This window comes from Lepidochelys kempii, chromosome 11 (genome assembly GCF_965140265.1).
Source record: "Lepidochelys kempii isolate rLepKem1 chromosome 11, rLepKem1.hap2, whole genome shotgun sequence".
Lineage (NCBI taxonomy): Eukaryota > Metazoa > Chordata > Testudines > Cheloniidae > Lepidochelys > Lepidochelys kempii.
This window is the reverse complement of record NC_133266.1, coordinates 566474-583317: the sequence shown is the minus strand read 5'-3', so window position 1 is coordinate 583317 and position 16844 is coordinate 566474. Positions and strand designations below refer to the sequence as shown.

Genomic DNA, 16844 nt, shown 5'->3' with positions numbered 1-16844 from the left:
ACGCGCTATCTCAGAGTGTTAGCACCTGTAACAGTTCTTACCTTGCCAGCATTGCTGCCTCAGTTTCCCTTCTGGTTTACATCTTGCTCTTGTAGTGAGGCAATTATGGCCTCAGTTTCCCTACTCTCAGAGTAGTTTGGCCCTTGAGCCAAACTAACAACCCTTCACTTCTGGGGGAGCCAATAGGACCAAAACAAAACAGCCCTTTATTGACTTTCCTGAGCCCCAGTTGCCCTCCATCGCCTCTCCAGCCCCAGTCCCCTCCCAGACACTGGTGGAGCTGCTCCGTGGCCATCCCCGGCCCCAGTCCCCCCACAGACACTGGGGGAGCTGCTTCATGGTCCTCCCCACCCCCACACAGACACTGGGGGAGCCGCTCCATGGCCAGCCGCAGTCCCCCCGCCTCAGACACCCGGGAAGTTGCTCCATGACCCTCCCTGCCCCCTCCCTCCAACGCAGGGCAAATGGCTCTCTCACGCTAACTAGCCTTTTACACACGCTACAGTATGGCAAAGCCATCCCTGCAGTCTCCCTTCCAGGGGCCCCTGTCTCCTGCCTGCCTGGATGCAGGGGGGTTCCTCGCACCTCTGCTGGGAGCCCTGGGCTGGGCCCCCATCAGGAAGCGCCCCCTGGGGTCCCATCCCAAGCCCCCTTCCCATAGCCTCCCCCAGCTCCTGTCAGAGCCCACTGGTCCCTGAGCCTTCCTCCCCACAGCCACTCCAGGGCTGCCTCCCTGCTCCAGCCTAGCTCCCCTGGTGCCATCACAGGGTCCCGCTCTGTCCCACGACCTGCGAGGACACCAGGCATGGGGGGCGGGGGCGGTGTGCAGCTGAGCTCCCCGCACTGCGGGGATCAGGGGGGCTCTGGGGCGGGCAGCCAGCCTGCAGTTCTTGCTACGGAGGTGGGTGCTGCGTGGGGCCGGCAGGCGCTGGGTGCTCGGGGCAGGCTAGCTCTTACCCCCTCCCCTGTCGCTCTGTCCTCTCACCAGCTGCAGGAGGCTCCTGGGTGCAGCGCGGCCTGTGGGGAGTGGGGGGGGGCGTGGGGCATCTGACCCCCGCCAGGAGCGCCGCGAGCCATGACTTCAACTGTGCAGACGCTGCGGTTCAAGCTGCTGCCGCACGACACCGGGCAGGAGTGGGGGCTCAGCTGCCAGCAGCAGCTCGAGCGCCGGTACCAGGTGGTGCCCTCGGTCGTGTGCGCCATGTGCTGCGTCTTCGGGATCATCTACTGCTTCTTCGGTGAGTTGGGTGGGGCCGGGCGGGCCGCCTCGGCGTGCAGCAGGGGCAGGGAGTGTGGGGAGCGGGGCACGAGATGGGGGCTCGGAGAGCGAGGGTGACGGGGAGGGCCGGCCAGAGAGTGGCAGCAATAAGCGGCATGCTTTGCAGCCCTTCCGTCCCCTGTACATGTGGGGACACGGAGGCGCAGGGGTGGGGCCGGCCTCCCTCCAGCTTACAGCGAGTCAGTGGCAGAAGTGAGAAGTCCTGGTGCCCAGCCATGCTGCTCGGGCCCACTTGAGCCCACTTCTCTGTGCCCTCCCGGAGCCGGAGAGCAAGCCCGGGGCCCCTGGCTCCCAGCCTGTGTTCCTCCCCACAGCCCGGGAGAGCGAGCGGATGGGGCTGAGGCTGAGTTGGGGGAGAGGAGCCTGGGGCTGGGGGCAGGGCCAGGGCAGCAACGCCCAGCTGAGGCTCCAGTCTGACCCTCAGAGCTCAGGGGTTCGGGCACCACAGTGATGGGCATTGCCCACGAGGGCCCGGGAGTGGGAATTCATTCTGCCATGGACTCGACGTAATTCTCCATGTGGTGTCATTTTATCACGTGCTGAAAGCTGCCGGCTCGTCAGCCAGGCCATCACGCGGTGTTTAACGCCGCCGAGCCGCAGCCAGCATCTCTGGCTGAGCGCATCTGTGCTGCGCCAAGGCTGCCTGCGGCGAACCCTGGCGCTGCCCCCCCAGCAGGAGCCCCCCTGCCTTCGGGGGGCTCCTGCCAACGCTACGTCCCCGCTGGCCGGGCAGTGACCAGCCCGGCTCTCCCTAGGCTACCGCTGCTTCAAGGCCATCATGTTCCTGACCGGGCTGATGTTTGGCTCCATCGTCATCTTCATGCTGTGCTACAAGGAGCGGGTGCTGGACACGCAGCTGAGCGTGGAGGCCTCGGTGGGCATCGGGCTGGGCATCGGGGCGCTGTGCGGGCTGGTCACCATGCTGGTGCGCAGCGTTGGGCTCTTCATGGTGGGGCTGCTGCTGGGGCTGCTGCTGGCGCTGGCCACGCTGGTGGCCATGGAGCAGTTCTACCACCCACCCACGGTGTGGGTCCCCATCGGGCTGCTGCTGGGCGTGGGCATGCTCGGCGCCGTGCTCACCCTGCAGTGGCAGAAGCTCTTCACCACCCTCTCCACGGCCGTCTTCGGCAGCGCCGTCATGACCGTCACCGTCGACTACTTCACGGAGCTGCTGCTGCTGCTGCAGTACGTCTACGAGCGCGTCCAGGCGGCGCCCGCCCGGCCCATGTGCTGGTACAGCTGGGTCATCCTGGGCGTCTGGCCCGTCCTCGCCACGCTGGGCGTGCTGGTGCAGTGGAGAGTCACGGCCGAGGGGTACTCCCACACCGAAGGTGCGGCGGGACGGGCAGGCGAGGGACACGGGGAAGGTGGGATCAGAGGTGGTGGGTGGTGTGGGCGGTTCACGGGCTCTGAGTGATTGGGGGGTGTTGTGGGGAGGGAGTCACAGCTCTCAGTCATTGGAGGGGTGACACGGGGGGCGGGGTTGCAGGGTCCGGGTGCTGGTGGAGTGGGGTGGGGTTGCAGGGTCCAGGTACCTTTGAGTGGGGGGGTTGTAGGATCTGCGGGCAGGGGGTTTGCAGGGTCCAGGTGCCAGGGGGGCGTTGCAGGGTGCCAGGGGGGCGGTGCAAGTTCCAGATGCCAGGGCGTGTACGGGGTTGCAGGGTCTGGGTACCATGCAGGGTGGGATTGCAGGGTCCGGGTGGTGGGGGGTTGCAGGGTCCAGGTGCCATGGAGGTGCAGAACAGACCCTCACTCCCCATCTCGCCATGCAGTGGTTATCAGCCGGCAGCAGCGCCGGGTGCAGCTGATGAGGATCAAGCAGCGGGAGGAGCGGAAGGAGAAGAAGAAGAAGCGGAGGCCGCCCCATCCCTCTCCCCACCCACACAAGGCCCACCTGCCCGAGCCCAGCTACCGACGCAAGCCAACCCCCGTGCGCCGCTTCGACGGGGACGTGCTCTCCCCCGTGAGTGCCGTGTCCCGGGCAGAGCTCTCCCCAGGCACTGGGGCTGTGCGTGGGTCAGGGGGAGGCAGGAGCCCAGCGCTCTGGGAACGGGTGGGCTTCTTACCTGGCACCCCAGGTGGGCTCTGCCCTCCACATTCGCAGCTTCGCCTCATTCTGCCAGAAATCTTTACAGCAGAGTGAAACACAATAAACTGGGGGAGGGACTGAGCCAGCCTGCAGCCTCCTTGCCCTGTGACTTCCCCATGGGCATCGACCCCGGCTGGGGACCCTTTGCCTTCTCCCTCCAGTGTCAGGGGTTCTGGACAGAGACCAGAGCCTGAACCAGAACTGAACCTGCCCCACTTTCAGGGGGTGGGGGTGAGGAGAGCTTTCCCATCCCCGGTCCTCAGCTACAGCTGACGGGGGAATGCCAGGTCCTGCACCCCAGTGTGAAGGCATCAGACACCCCCAAACAGCCCCAGTGCCTGCCAGCCAAGGGAGCTTCCCAGTGAGCCGTAGCAGGGCTGTGCCAACCCCCGGGAGTTACCCGGGCCTAGACTCCCCCTGTGGCCCCACCCCGGGGGGGGCCAGTGACAGCTGCCTTTTCTCCAGACTCCCACTCGCTGCCCCAGGCCGCAGAGAGCGGGACCCATTGAGCAGAGCGGGCAGGGGAGAACCAGCTGGCTGCAGCAACCTGAACTCGGGCAATTACTTCCCCTCCCACGGGTGGGCTGGGGTGTGTAGCGGCGGCCCCACCTGCAGGGGAAGGGCTGAACTGCAGCAGCCTGGCTGGTCCTTCCCCAGACACGGGCAGCAGAGACCCAGAGCTGGGGAAGGGGAGAGGGGCTGAGGTGGCAGCGGGAGGGCTGGGGACATGGCGCCCATTTCCCTCCTCTCTCCTCCAGAGCTACATCCAGAGCTTCCGGGAGCGGCAGACGGGTACGTCGCTGAGCAGCCTCATCACAAGTGCGCACGCCGTGGTCGACCTGGACTATGACTGTGGCTCTACCGTGCCCTTGACCATGGGCTCTGGCCCAGCTCTTCGGGTATAGCCCAGACCCCCCGACCCCTAGTGACACCAGCAGCAGGGCCCGCTCAGGGCCAGCTTGGACCGACACACAGAGCCCGCACGGACCAGCCCTCCAGACACCCCGGGGCCCAGCCAGGGCCCGCACGGACCAGCCCTCCAGACACCCCAGGGCCCAGCCAGGGCCCGCACGGACCAGCCCTCCAGACACCCCGGGGCCCAGCCAGGGCCCGCACGGACCAGCCCTCCAGTCACCCCGGGGCCCAGCCAGGGCCCGCACGGACCAGCCCTCCAGTCACCCCGGGGCCCAGCCAGGGCCCGCACGGACCAGCCCTCCAGTGACCCCGGGGCCCAGCCAGGGCCCGCACGGACCAGCCCTCCAGTGACCCCGGGGCCCAGCCAGGGCCCGCACGGACCAGCCCTCCAGTCACCCCGGGGCCCAGCCAGGGCCCGCACGGACCAGCCCTCCAGTCACCCCGGGGCCCAGCCAGGGCCCGCACGGACCAGCCCTCCAGTCACCCCGGGGCCCAGCCAGGGCCCGCACGGACCAGCCCTCCAGTCACCCCGGGGCCCAGCCAGGGCCCGCACGGACCAGCCCTCCAGTCACCCCGGGGCCCAGCCAGGGCCCGCACGGACCAGCCCTCCAGTCACCCCGGGGCCCAGCCAGGGCCCGCACGGACCAGCCCTCCAGACACCCCGGGGCCCAGCCAGGGCCCGCACGGACCAGCCCTCCAGTCACCCCGGGGCCCAGCCAGGGCCCGCACGGACCAGCCCTCCAGTCACACCAGGGCCAGCAGGAGTCAGATGCCGGGGGGGGGGAGTTAGAGGGGACTGCTGTGGCCCGTTTGGGGCAGGAAGGCTATCCCTGGGGCGGTCTGACGGGGCATGCGCAGGACCCTGCCCAGGGATCCCGAGCCAGCGAGCAATGCAGGGAGAGGGTTAATCCCACTCGTTGGCACAGACACTGCATGCTGGCATGGTACACGTGGACTCCTGGAGCAGGGTGAGTGCCCCACCGCCACACCCCGAGGGGGGCACAGCCCATGGCAGGGGTGATGAGCCACGGCCCCATGTGCCAAAGGGGCCCCAGAGCACCTGGTACTAGCCAGCTTTCTCCCAGAGGCCCCCAGGAGCAGCTCCCTGCATGCCTGCCCTTAGCCCCCCAGTGTCCCCCAAGGAGCTCAGTGAGCAGCTTCCTGAGTGCCCCTTCCCCCCACTCCCACCCCCCCAGCGTAGCTCCATGGTGCCCCTTCCCCCCACTCCCACCCCCCCAGCGCAGCTCCATGGTGCCCCTTCCCCCCACTCCCACCCCCCCAGCGTAGCTCCATGGTGCCCCTTCCCCCCACTCCCACCCCCCCAGCGCAGCTCCATGGTGCCCCTTCCCCCACTCCCACCCCCCCAGCGCAGCTCCATGGTGCCCCTTCCCCCACTCCCACCCCCCCCAGCGCAGCTCCATGGTGCCCCTTCCCCCCACTCTCTGCCCCCCCAGCGCAGCTCCATGGTGCCCCTTCCCCCCACTCTCTGCCCCCCCAGCGCAGCTCCATGGTGCCCCTTCCCCCACTCCCACCCCCCAGCGCAGCTCCATGGTGCCCCTTCCCCCCACTCCCACCCCCCCAGCGCAGCTCCATGGTGCCCCTTCCCCCACTCCCACCCCCCCAGCGCAGCTCCATGGTGCCCCTTCCCCCACTCCCACCCCCCCAGCGCAGCTCCATGGTGCCCCTTCCCCCACTCCCACCCCCCCAGCGCAGCTCCATGGTGCCCCTTCCCCCCACTCCCACCCCCCCAGCGCAGCTCCATGGTGCCCCTTTCCCCCACTCCCACCCCCCCCAGCGCAGCTCCATGGTGCCCCTTCCCCCCACTCCCACCCCCCCAGCGCAGCTCCATGGTGCCCCTTCCCCCACTCCCACCCCCCCAGCGCAGCTCCATGGTGCCCCTTCCCCACTCCCACCCCCCCAGCGCAGCTCCATGGTGCCTGTTCCCCCCCCACTCCCACCCCCCCAGCGTAGCTCCATGGTGCCTGTTCCCCCCACTCTCCGCCCCCCCCAGCATAGCTCCATGGTGCCTGTTCCCCCCCCACTCCCACCCCCCCAGCGTAGCTCCATGGTGCCCCTTCCCCCCACTCCCACCCCCCCAGCGCAGCTCCATGGTGCCCCTTCCCCCACTCCCACCCCCCCAGCGCAGCTCCATGGTGCCCCTTCCCCCACTCCCACCCCCCCAGCGCAGCTCCATGGTGCCTGTTCCCCCCCCACTCCCACCCCCCCAGCGTAGCTCCATGGTGCCTGTTCCCCCCACTCTCCGCCCCCCCCAGCATAGCTCCATGGTGCCTGTTCCCCCCCCACTCCCACCCCCCCAGCGTAGCTCCATGGTGCCCCTTCCCCCACTCCCACCCCCCCAGCGCAGCTCCATGGTGCCCCTTCCCCCCACTCCCACCCCCCCCAGCGCAGCTCCATGGTGCCCCTTCCCCCCACTCTCCGCCCCCCCAGCGCAGCTCCATGGTGCCCCTTCCCCCCACTCCCACCCCCCCCAGCGCAGCTCCATGGTGCCCCTTCCCCCCACTCTCTGCCCCCCCAGCGCAGCTCCATGGTGCCCCTTCCCCCCACTCCCACCCCCCCAGCGCAGCTCCATGGTGCCCCTTCCCCCCACTCTCCGCCCCCCCAGCGCAGCTCCATGGTGCCTCTTTCCCCCACTCCCACCCCCCCAGCGCAGCTCCATGGTGCCCCTTCCCCCCACTCTCTGCCCCCCCCCCAGCGCAGCTCCATGGTGCCCCTTCCCCCCACTCTCCACCCCCCCCAGCGCAGCTCCATGGTGCCCCTTCCCCCCACTCTCCACCCCCCCCAGCGCAGCTCCATGGTGCCCCTTCCCCCACTCCCACCCCCCCAGCGCAGCTCCATGGTGCCCCTTCCCCCACTCCCACCCCCCCAGCGCAGCTCCATGGTGCCCCTTCCCCCACTCCCACCCCCCCAGCGCAGCTCCATGGTGCCCCTTCCCCCACTCCCACCCCCCCAGCGCAGCTCCATGGTGCCCCTTCCCCCCACTCCCACCCCCCCAGCATAGCTCCATGGTGCCCCTTCCCCCCACTCTCTGCCCCCCCAGCGCAGCTCCATGGTGCCCCTTCCCCCCACTCCCACCCCCCCAGCATAGCTCCATGGTGCCCCTTCCCCCCACTCTCTGCCCCCCCAGCGCAGCTCCATGGTGCCCCTTCCCCCCACTCTCTGCCCCCCCAGCGTAGCTCCATGGTGCCCCTTCCCCCACTCCCACCCCCCCAGCGCAGCTCCATGGTGCCCCTTCCCCCCACTCCCACCCCCCCAGCGCAGCTCCATGGTGCCCCTTCCCCCCACTCCCACCCCCCCAGCATAGCTCCATGGTGCCCCTTCCCCCCACTCTCTGCCCCCCCCAGCGCAGCTCCATGGTGCCCCTTCCCCCCACTCTCCACCCCCCCCAGCGCAGCTCCATGGTGCCCCTTCCCCCCACTCCCACCCCCCCAGCATAGCTCCATGGTGCCCCTTCCCCCCACTCTCTGCCCCCCCCAGCGTAGCTCCATGGTGCCCCTTCCCCCCACTCTCTGCCCCCCCAGCGTAGCTCCATGGTGCCCCTTCCCCCCACTCCCACCCCCCCAGCGCAGCTCCATGGTGCCCCTTCCCCCCACTCCCACCCCCCCAGCGCAGCTCCATGGTGCCCCTTCCCCCCACTCCCACCCCCCCAGCGCAGCTCCATGGTGCCTGTTGCCCCCTCTCAGCCCCCCCAGCGCAGCTCCATGGTGCCCCTTCCCCCCACTCCCACCCCCCCAGCATAGCTCCATGGTGCCCCTTCCCCCCACTCTCTGCCCCCCCCAGCGTAGCTCCATGGTGCCCCTTCCCCCCACTCTCTGCCCCCCCAGCGTAGCTCCATGGTGCCCCTTCCCCCCACTCCCACCCCCCCAGCGCAGCTCCATGGTGCCCCTTCCCCCCACTCCCACCCCCCCAGCGCAGCTCCATGGTGCCCCTTCCCCCCACTCCCACCCCCCCAGCGCAGCTCCATGGTGCCTGTTGCCCCCTCTCAGCCCCCCCAGCGCAGCTCCATGGTGCCCCTTCCCCCCACTCCCACCCCCCCAGCATAGCTCCATGGTGCCCCTTCCCCCCACTCTCTGCCCCCCCCAGCGCAGCTCCATGGTGCCTCTTCCCCCCACTCTCCCCCCCCCAGCGCCGCTCCATGGTGCCCCTTCCCCCACTCCCACCCCCCCAGCGCAGCTCCATGGTGCCTGTTCCCCCCCCACTCCCACCCCCCCAGCGCAGCTCCATGGTGCCCCTTCCCCCCACTCTCCCCCCCCCAGCGCCGCTCCATGGTGCCCCTTCCCCCACTCCCACCCCCCCAGCGCAGCTCCATGGTGCCCCTTCCCCCCACTCCCACCCCCCCAGCGCAGCTCCATGGTGCCCCTTCCCCCCACTCTCCGACCCCCCGCAGCGCCGCTCCATGGTGCTTGTTCCCCCCACTCTCCCCCCCCCAGCGCCGCTCCATGGTGCCCCTTCCCCCCACTCTCAGCCCCCCCAGCGCAGCTCCATGGTGCCTGTTCCCCCCTCTCAGCCCCCCCAGCGCAGCTCCATGGTGCCTCTTCCCCCACTCTCCACCCCCCAGCACCGCTCCATGGTGCCCCTTCCCCCCACTCTCCGCCCCCCCCAGCACCGCTCCATGGTGCCTGTTCCCCCCACTCTCCGACCCCCCCAGCGCAGCTCCATGGTGCCTGTTCCCCCCACTCTCTGCCCCCCCCAGCGTTGCTCCATGGTGTCTGTTCCCCCCCACTCCCACCCCCCCAGCATAGCTCCATGGTGCCCCTTCCCCCCACTCTCCGCCCCCCCCAGCGTAGCTCCATGGTGCCTGTTCCCCCCACTCTCCGACCCCCCCCAGCGTAGCTCCATGGTGCCTGTCCCCCCCCACTCCCACCCCTCCAGCATAGCTCCATGTTGCCTATTCCCCCCACTCTCCGCCCTCCCCAGTGTAGCTCCATGGTGCCTGTTCCCCCCCCACTCTCCACCCCCCCAGTGCAGCTCCATGGTGCCTGTTCCCCCCACTCTCCGCACCCCCCAGAGTAGCTCCATGGTGCCTGTTCCCCCCCCACTCTCTGCCCCCCCAGCGTAGCTCCATGGTGCCTGTCCCCCCCCACTCCCACCCCTCCAGCATAGCTCCATGTTGCCTATTCCCCCCACTCTCCGCCCTCCCCAGTGTAGCTCCATGGTGCCTGTTCCCCCCCCACTCTCCACCCCCCCAGTGCAGCTCCATGGTGCCTGTTCCCCCCACTCTCCGCACCCCCCAGAGTAGCTCCATGGTGCCTGTTCCCCCCCCACTCTCCACCCCCCCAGTGCAGCTCCATGGTGCCTGTTCCCCCCACTCTCCGCCCCCCCCAGCGTAGCTCCATGGTGCCTGTACACACCCCAGCTCCCTGAGAGCTGCCCCCCAAAGGCCTGGGGCAGAGCAGCTCCAGCAGAGGCCGTTCCCGCGGAGCACTGGCCAGGGTAGGTGCTGTCCCATGCCCTCACCGTGCGTTCGCCTGCCAGGCTCTGGGCTGGGGGCTGCGGGCGCCACCCGCCCGGAGGGGCAATGCGAGCATGGCAGCTCTGCGCCCCAGTGCACGTGAGGGATATTCTCGTCCCCAGGACTGGGCCACCACTCCTGCCCCAGGGCCAGCTGCTGCCTGGGGCTGGGGCAATTCCAGCTGTGTATGTGGCCCTTCTGCAGGGGGCAGGTCTGCCCTTCGGCCTCCCGGCAGCCGGCCCTGGGGCCAGGCTGGGCACCCAGCACAGCCCCTGCCACCTGCATCTCGCTTTCCATTCTGCTGGCAGAGAACAAGAGGCGCCTGGCTGGCGTGAGGTGGGGAACGTTCCCCCCGCAGGGGGCCCTGCCACTGAACCCGGTCGGGATGGGACAGGCTGGCTGCGGGGCTCAGGAAGGGAAGCTGGGGTGCTGGTTATGGACCAGTCCCAGGGCCGGAGGACTGGCTTGCTCAGGGATATGGGGCCTTTCACCCCGGGACCAAATCGGGACACTTACTGGCGCTGTTTGCGGGTGACTGGATTTCTCATGGGGATGGGGGCGGGAGGGGGCCCCGACTGTGGGCTGGGCTGGGGGATTGCAGAGCTGAGGCGGGTGCGCTGGGAGGCTTGGGGCTGCGTTTTGCAGCTGGGGCAGGGGGGGCACAAAGAAGCGTCACCTCCCTCCAGCTGCTGCAGGACCCCCTGCCCCAGGCGTCGCAGGCTGCAGCCAGCCCCAGCCCATGTGCTCTTTGTGTTGCTGTGAGTTGTATTAATTTATTACTGACTGAACGGGGACATCCAACCTGGGATGACCCTGCCCTGCCCCCGGACTGGAGCTGGGCCCCAGGAGGCTGCTGGATCTGGACAGAGCCCGAGGAGGCTGGGGCAATGGGGCTGTTTGCTTGGCGTGGTCGGTGCAGCCCGAGGGGCTCCCCCAGCTCGCGTCCCTCCCGCCGTCGCGGCCCCATCTGTCACTGGGCGTGCCCTCAAACGCCCCCCTGGGAGCCCAGCCAGCGGACAGGAACCGCTGCTGCTTCCTGCCCCCCAGCAGAGGGGCCCCAGCAAATCGACTGGGACCAGGGAACTCCTGTCCCCCCTTCCCTCGGGGTAGGGTCGTACCTGCGTGCTCAGCCGCAGCCTGGCAGGCCCCCTCCCCGTCTAGCCGTGGGACGCTGCATGTTTCTCTTGCCCCGGTGCCCAGGACCCTCGCGCCCTGGTTTCTTTCTCCCTTTTCAGTCTTTTTGTAAATGTGCCAAACGCTGCCGGGCCAGAGCCGCGCAGTAAAGAGCCTTTTGGAGCCGCGCCCCTCTGTCTGTGCTTGTGGGGCTGAGCTCGGCGCGGAGGGGCTGCAGCTGGTGCCCCCACCCCATGGGGTGCCTCAGAGCCAGGATTGGCCCAGGGTGCTGTCAGTCTCTGCAGCACTGGGTGGGACAGGGTTCCCCAATGACCCCCACGTGCTGGTGGCAGGGGACCAGGGAGGGGGGCATGGAATGGGGACCCGCCGCAATGGGCCTGGCAGAGTCACCAGCCTGGGGACCAGGGAAAGGCCCCACCTCCATGTGCCCCTCATCCCTCCAGCTCTCACTATGGGGGGGTGGGGGGCATGGCCATGATTGAGGGGAGGGGAAGCTGCCAGGTGATTTGGGGACCTACAGGGGCTGGGCAGTGCCAGGTGATTTGGGGGGGGGGGCTATGAGGGCTTGGCCCTGCCAGGTGATTTGGGGGCATATGGGGCTGGGCAGTGCCAGGTGATTTGGGGGGCATACAGGGCAGGGGAACTGCCAAGTGATTTGGGGACGTATGGGGGTATCCTGGAGTCCCAGGCTGGGGGCTCGGGCACCCACTGAGTGACGCCAGCCAGGGCTCTGGGGCAGCGTCTCCCCTCAGGGCCACTCCCCAGGGCCAGGAGCCTGCCCGGCTTCAGCCCCTCCTCCCCCTGCTCCCCACCCCACAGCGAGTACCCCTGGACAGGACCCCTGGGGAGCCTGCCCCCCACTCGCAGCCAGCCGTGACTCCCAGCCAGCATGGGACACAGACGGGTTATTAGTCGTGGGGACTCCAGCGTAGGACAGAGCTTGTGAGCACAGAAATCAGGGACCTGCTGCAAAGTCCAGCTCGGGGGGACCCAGAGCTCCGGGTGTCCCCTCCCCGCAAGTCCCCAACCAGGTGACTGACTCGCTTCCAGCAGCCCGGCCTCCGTCACCCCCAGCTGCGCCCCTGCGGCCTTTGCCTCCTTCCCGGGCAAACAGGTCCCCTGGTCTCTGTTCCCCAGCACGCCGGCTGGCTCTGGCAGGGGAGGGGCCCGACGGTCAGCTGCCGGGATTCAGGGTGTCGGCTGGCCATGCCTCCACGTAGGAGCCAGAGAAGGGACATGCCACTGCTTCCAGGAGCTGCTTGAGGTAAGCGCTGCCTGGAGCCTGCACCTTTGACCCCCTCCCATGCCCCAACCCGCTGCCCCTGCCCTGATCCCCCTCTCGCCCTCCAAACCCCTTGGTTCCAGCCTGGATCACCCTCCTGCACCCCCAAACACTCATCCCCAACCCCACCCCAGAGCCCGCACCCCCAGCCGGAGCCCTCACCCCCTCCCACACCCCACACCCCAATTTTGTGAGCATTCATGGCCTCACCATACAATTTACATACCCAGATGTGGCCCTAAGGTCAGAAAGTTTGCCCATCCCAACCTAGATACTTGAGTAACACACAGGGGAAACTGAGGAACACACAATATTCAGAGAAAACATGAAGAACTTTCCTAATTTGTCACAGGGGCAGGAGCACTGCCAGGGATTTGGAGGTGTACAGGACGGGGGATGGAGGGAGAGTCTGTGGGTGCTGGGGGCAGGGGACACCTGCTCCCTTGCCCACACAAGGGCACCATCTGGATATAGTTCCTCTCTGTTAAGTCCCAGCCCCCCTCCACCCTCCCCCCCAGTGCTGCCCCACCCAAGTGCGTGGAAGCTGCTGGAGGAGCCCCTGTTGGGGCTCAGCACCCCCACCCCAGGGAGAATTGCCGGCCCAGTTCCTTTCTGCCCATACCCCCATGGGGCTTTGTGGGGGAGAAGCGGGGCCTTTCCCTGGTCCCCAGGCTGGTGACTCACTGCCAGGCCCCTCAGCTGCTCCCCCCTGCAGCCCCTCTATCGCAAGGTGCAGGGGTGGGGAGCGGAAATGGAGGCCTGCCCTCATGTTGCTGAGGAACAGGGAAGTGTAGGGTCCCACTGGGAGGTCAGTTCAGCCACGTTGGGAATGGGGGTCACCCCAGAGCACCCCCTGCCCAGGGCCGGGCAGCCCTGCTTGCTCAGGACACCGCCCCGCTCAGGGGGTGGGGGGGGCAGCAGGATGTCCCCCAGCAACGTGGGGCACAGTGGTTAATGGGCAGCCTCCGCCGTTGCCAGCCAGGACCCATCTGTCCAGCCGCAGTCAGGTTCCTCCGATGCCAGCACCTAATGCCCTGCAGGGGAGAAGGGGAGGTCAGGGAGCAACTGACCCACCCCCGTCCAGAGACCCCCTCCCACCATGACCTGGCAGGGCCACGGACCCCAATGGGTGGGGTGGGGCCCCGTGGCAGAGACGGATCCTGGGTGGGGGCGAGGGGGCCCCCAGCACAGTGATTGACCCCAAGCGAGGCATGGAGGGGCCGCGCGGCAGAGCGATGGACCCCGGGTGGGGAGGGGGCCCCATGGCAGAACGACGGATCCAGGCCGGCTGGGGAGGGGGTCCCATGGCAGAGCGACGGATCCAAGCCGGCTGGGGAGGGGGCCCCATGGCAGAACGACGGATCCAGGCCGGCTGGGGAGGGGGCCCCATGGCAGAACGACGGATCCAGGCCGGCTGGGGAGGGGGCCCCATGGCAGAACGACGGATCCAGGCCGGCTGGGGAGGGGGCCCCATGGCAGAACGACGGATCCAGGCCGGCTGGGGAGGGGGCCCCATGGCAGAGCGACGGATCCAGGCCGGCTGGGGAGGGGGCCCCATGGCAGAACGACGGATCCAGGCCGGCTGGGGAGGGGGTCCCATGGCAGAACGACGGATCCAGGCCGGCTGGGGAGGGGGTCCCATGGCAGAGCGACGGATCCAAGCCGGGTGGGAAGGGGGCCTGCCGCAGAACGACGGACCCTGGGTGGGGAGGGGGCCCCACAGCAGAGCAAAGGATCCAGGCTGGGCGAGCAGAGGCCCCGTGGCAGCGACGGACCCCGGCCAGGGGCCCCACAGTCGGGGGACAGGAGTTGCCCGGGCTGCCAGGCACACCCATGGTGGAGCCTCGGTGCTGCGCCCACAGACGCAGCTGGGACACACGCGTACCTCGCACGGTGAGCGGGGCCTTGGAGCGGGCTCTGCCGACGGAGACCTTCAGCTCTCCGCTCGTGCTGGGTGAGGGCCGGCGCAGAGCCAGCCTGTGCTCGTGGCCCACGCTCGCCATGCGGCAGCACCTCTCCGTTCGGGCTCCACGGGGCGTGCGCGGTGGGGGGCGGACACCTTGCACTCAGACCGGGCCCCAGCGGGGGCCAGCACCTCCACGTTCCGCAGCACCCGGAGCTCCTTGGCTGCAAGGCCACAGCGGCCCGCCAAGGGCGCGCCCAGCCGGGCCCAGGCAGCTCCCAGTGGCACCCAGCCCCACGAACGGTGCCAGCCCCCTCCCGCCCAGGGCCAGCCCCACCCTCCTGCCCCGGCCCCCCGCGTCTCACCCTCCACCAGCAGGCGCGCGGTGCAGCGGTCGTCAAAGGCGTCGCAGGTGTAGGAGGCCTCGTCCTCGGGCCCCACCCGGTGGATGATGAGGGTCCGAGAGCCGTCCAGGCTGCAGATCTCGTACTTGTCGCTGGCGAAGATCTCGGTGTCTCCGCGGAACCAGCGCACGCGGCCGCGCGCCTGGGACACCGTGCACTCCAGCGTGGCCTTGTGCCGCACCAGCGCCGTCTTGTCGCGCAGCGGCTTGACGATCCGGACAGGGAGTGCTGCCGAGGGGAGGCGCCTGTGAGCCGCGGGGATGGGAGGGGACCAGCGAGGGGCTGGGGCCTGGGGTCACTCCCACCTCCCTCCCCCGGAACCCAGTGCTAGCCCTCCCAGCCCGCAGCAAAACCCCAGCTCGGCGCTCGCCCGGCCCTCAGCCGGCACCTACCAGGCGCACTACACCTGCCATCCACTCGCCCCTTCCCCGCACACCGTCCAGCCCCCCTGCTGCCCACCTAGTCCCCCCCCAGGGCTTTGTGGGGACACATTACCCTCCACCTGCAGGCTGGCTTCGGAGGCAGCTGCCTTGGCGACAAACCGGATGCATCCCGCGTCCTCCGGGCGCACGTTGCAGATGAGCAGGAAGTGCCTGGGGCCTGTGGAGGAAGGCGCTGGCGTGACGCCGTGCACCGCGACCCAGCCGTTGCTGGGACGACGGGTGAGCAGCCCCCTGCCCCTGGCTGGGACGGGCAGATGGGGAGGGATAAGCAGGGAGATCTCCTTGGGGCTGGTGCCCCACCCTAGAGAGCCACAGAGTCTGGGGCTAATACAGGGTTAATGAAGGGCCCAAGCCTGGCGGGTGTGAGTGACCTCAGCTGGACTCTGGCGCCCCCCGCGCTGAGAGATGCCTGGGGCAGCAGGCAGTGGGAGAGGCACTGTATGTGTGCGTGTGAGCGTGTGCGTGTGCGAGCGTGTGTCACAGTGAACCAGTGTGCCCGTGTGCACATGCATGTAACAGTCACCATGTGGGCATGTGTGTGAACTAGGCACCAGCTTGTGCATTCGTGCATGTGCGAGGGAGCCAGTGTAGGCACCGGTGAGCCACGGCGCTGTCCGTTCACCGTGTCTGGTGGGCTGAGCAAAGCGAGGCCTTAGGCTTGTCTCCAGGCAGCCATTCCTGCGACCCGAGCCTGGGTGACTCCAAAGCGCCCAAGCTCCCTAACGTGTGGAGATGCGCAGCCTGGGTGTGGGGCCGGTTAATCTGGCGTGGCACCCTGCCTGCGGAGCCGGCACATCCACAGGGAAAGCTGCTGTGCCAGAGCTGCCCGGGGCTTGTTCCCATGTAGACAGGCTCTTGCGGTGAGGACACACTGTCTAATGGGCGAGTGCCACCAGCCCATCGATTCCAGCCCGCTGGGGACTGGTCTGGGCCTGGTTGGGCAGAGCCCCCTGAGCTGGGTGACAAACACCACCAGGAAACGGACACACGGAGCGCCTGGCACCTGGCGAGCAGGGTCACGGCTTCAGCCACCTCTGTAACTGTCTATAGACCCACGAACTATCTGGGGGCAGCCGCTGACATCGTCCAGCACAGCACTCCCCCAGCTCGTCTCTGCCCCGCTTTCCCCTGGAGTTTAAACCCTGGCGCATATGGTGCGTCTACACTGCCAGGGAGGTGCCAGTGTGGCATGGGACGGCAGAGCCCAGCCAGCGTTAGTCTGGCTAGCACGGGTAACAGCAATAGTGTAGGCACAGTGGCACAGGCTAGCAGCCCACGCACAAGCCCCCCGGGGACCCTGTGTATGTATTCGAGTGGCTAGCCCGTGCCACCACGTCTGCACTGCTGCTGGTACCCAGGCCAGCGAGATTAAATACCCCTGCTACAATCTCACCGTCTCTTCCAGTTAGACTTACCCCGGCAGACAGGGAAGAAATGAAGAAGGGGGAATGGCCATGCACACAGATCCCCTGGTGGGGGAAGAAGTGTGTGGGGGGGTCACACAGAGGCCCCTGTCAGGAAGAGAGAAGGGGGACCTGCCATGGGGAGGAGGGGGAATGGGGACACACAGAGCCCCTGGCAGGAGGAGTGAATGGAAGACATGGGAGGGCATTGGGGACCCTCTCAGGAGGAGAGAAGGGGGACCTGCCATGGGGAGGAGGGGGAATGGGGGCACACAGAGCCCCAGAAGGAGGGAGGGTCTGGGCTGTGTTGCAGGAGTCACTGAGGTTGCGGATGGGGTGGGGCACAGGGAGCTGCGGAGGGGGTTGGAGGAATGCAGGAGCCCCAGGGAGTGCCGTGAGCTCAGCCTGCCCAAGCTCTGTGATCCTCTAGCCAGGCCACGCCACTCCAGGAACTCCCTGCGGTGAGTGTCGGTGTGGGTGTGAGTGACAGTCCTGTGGCACCTGACAGACTAACAGACGTCT

At 68.5% G+C, this 16844-nt stretch overlaps 2 protein-coding genes across 3 annotated transcripts in view; one reads left to right on the top strand and one right to left on the bottom strand.

Annotated features, from left to right (window-relative positions):
- Positions 1 to 995: 995 nt before the first annotated feature.
- TMEM198 (transmembrane protein 198) lies at positions 996 to 15062 on the top strand. Of its 2 annotated transcripts, XM_073304818.1 has the most exons (6): positions 996 to 1238; positions 2035 to 2610; positions 3052 to 3242; positions 4127 to 4160; positions 12025 to 12151; positions 14985 to 15062. In XM_073304818.1, exons 1-5 carry the CDS (start codon positions 1076 to 1078, stop codon positions 12105 to 12107), a joined length of 1047 nt encoding a protein of 348 aa, XP_073160919.1. In that variant the 5' UTR covers positions 996 to 1075; the 3' UTR covers positions 12108 to 12151; positions 14985 to 15062. The 2 variants fall into 2 exon arrangements, with proteins under 2 accessions (XP_073160919.1, XP_073160918.1); XM_073304817.1 differs by lacking the exons at positions 12025 to 12151; positions 14985 to 15062 and having other exon boundaries at positions 4127 to 5594.
- Positions 13172 to 16844, bottom strand: part of OBSL1 (obscurin like cytoskeletal adaptor 1) — a 74053-nt gene continuing 70380 nt past the window's right edge. Inside the window, exons 23-25 of the mRNA XM_073306795.1 lie at positions 14972 to 15076; positions 14438 to 14704; positions 13172 to 13203 (exon numbers count right to left, since the gene is read on the bottom strand). Coding sequence (XP_073162896.1) covers positions 13196 to 13203; positions 14438 to 14704; positions 14972 to 15076 — 380 coding nt within the window. The 3' untranslated portion in view covers positions 13172 to 13195. The remainder of the gene's footprint in view (positions 13204 to 14437; positions 14705 to 14971; positions 15077 to 16844) is intronic.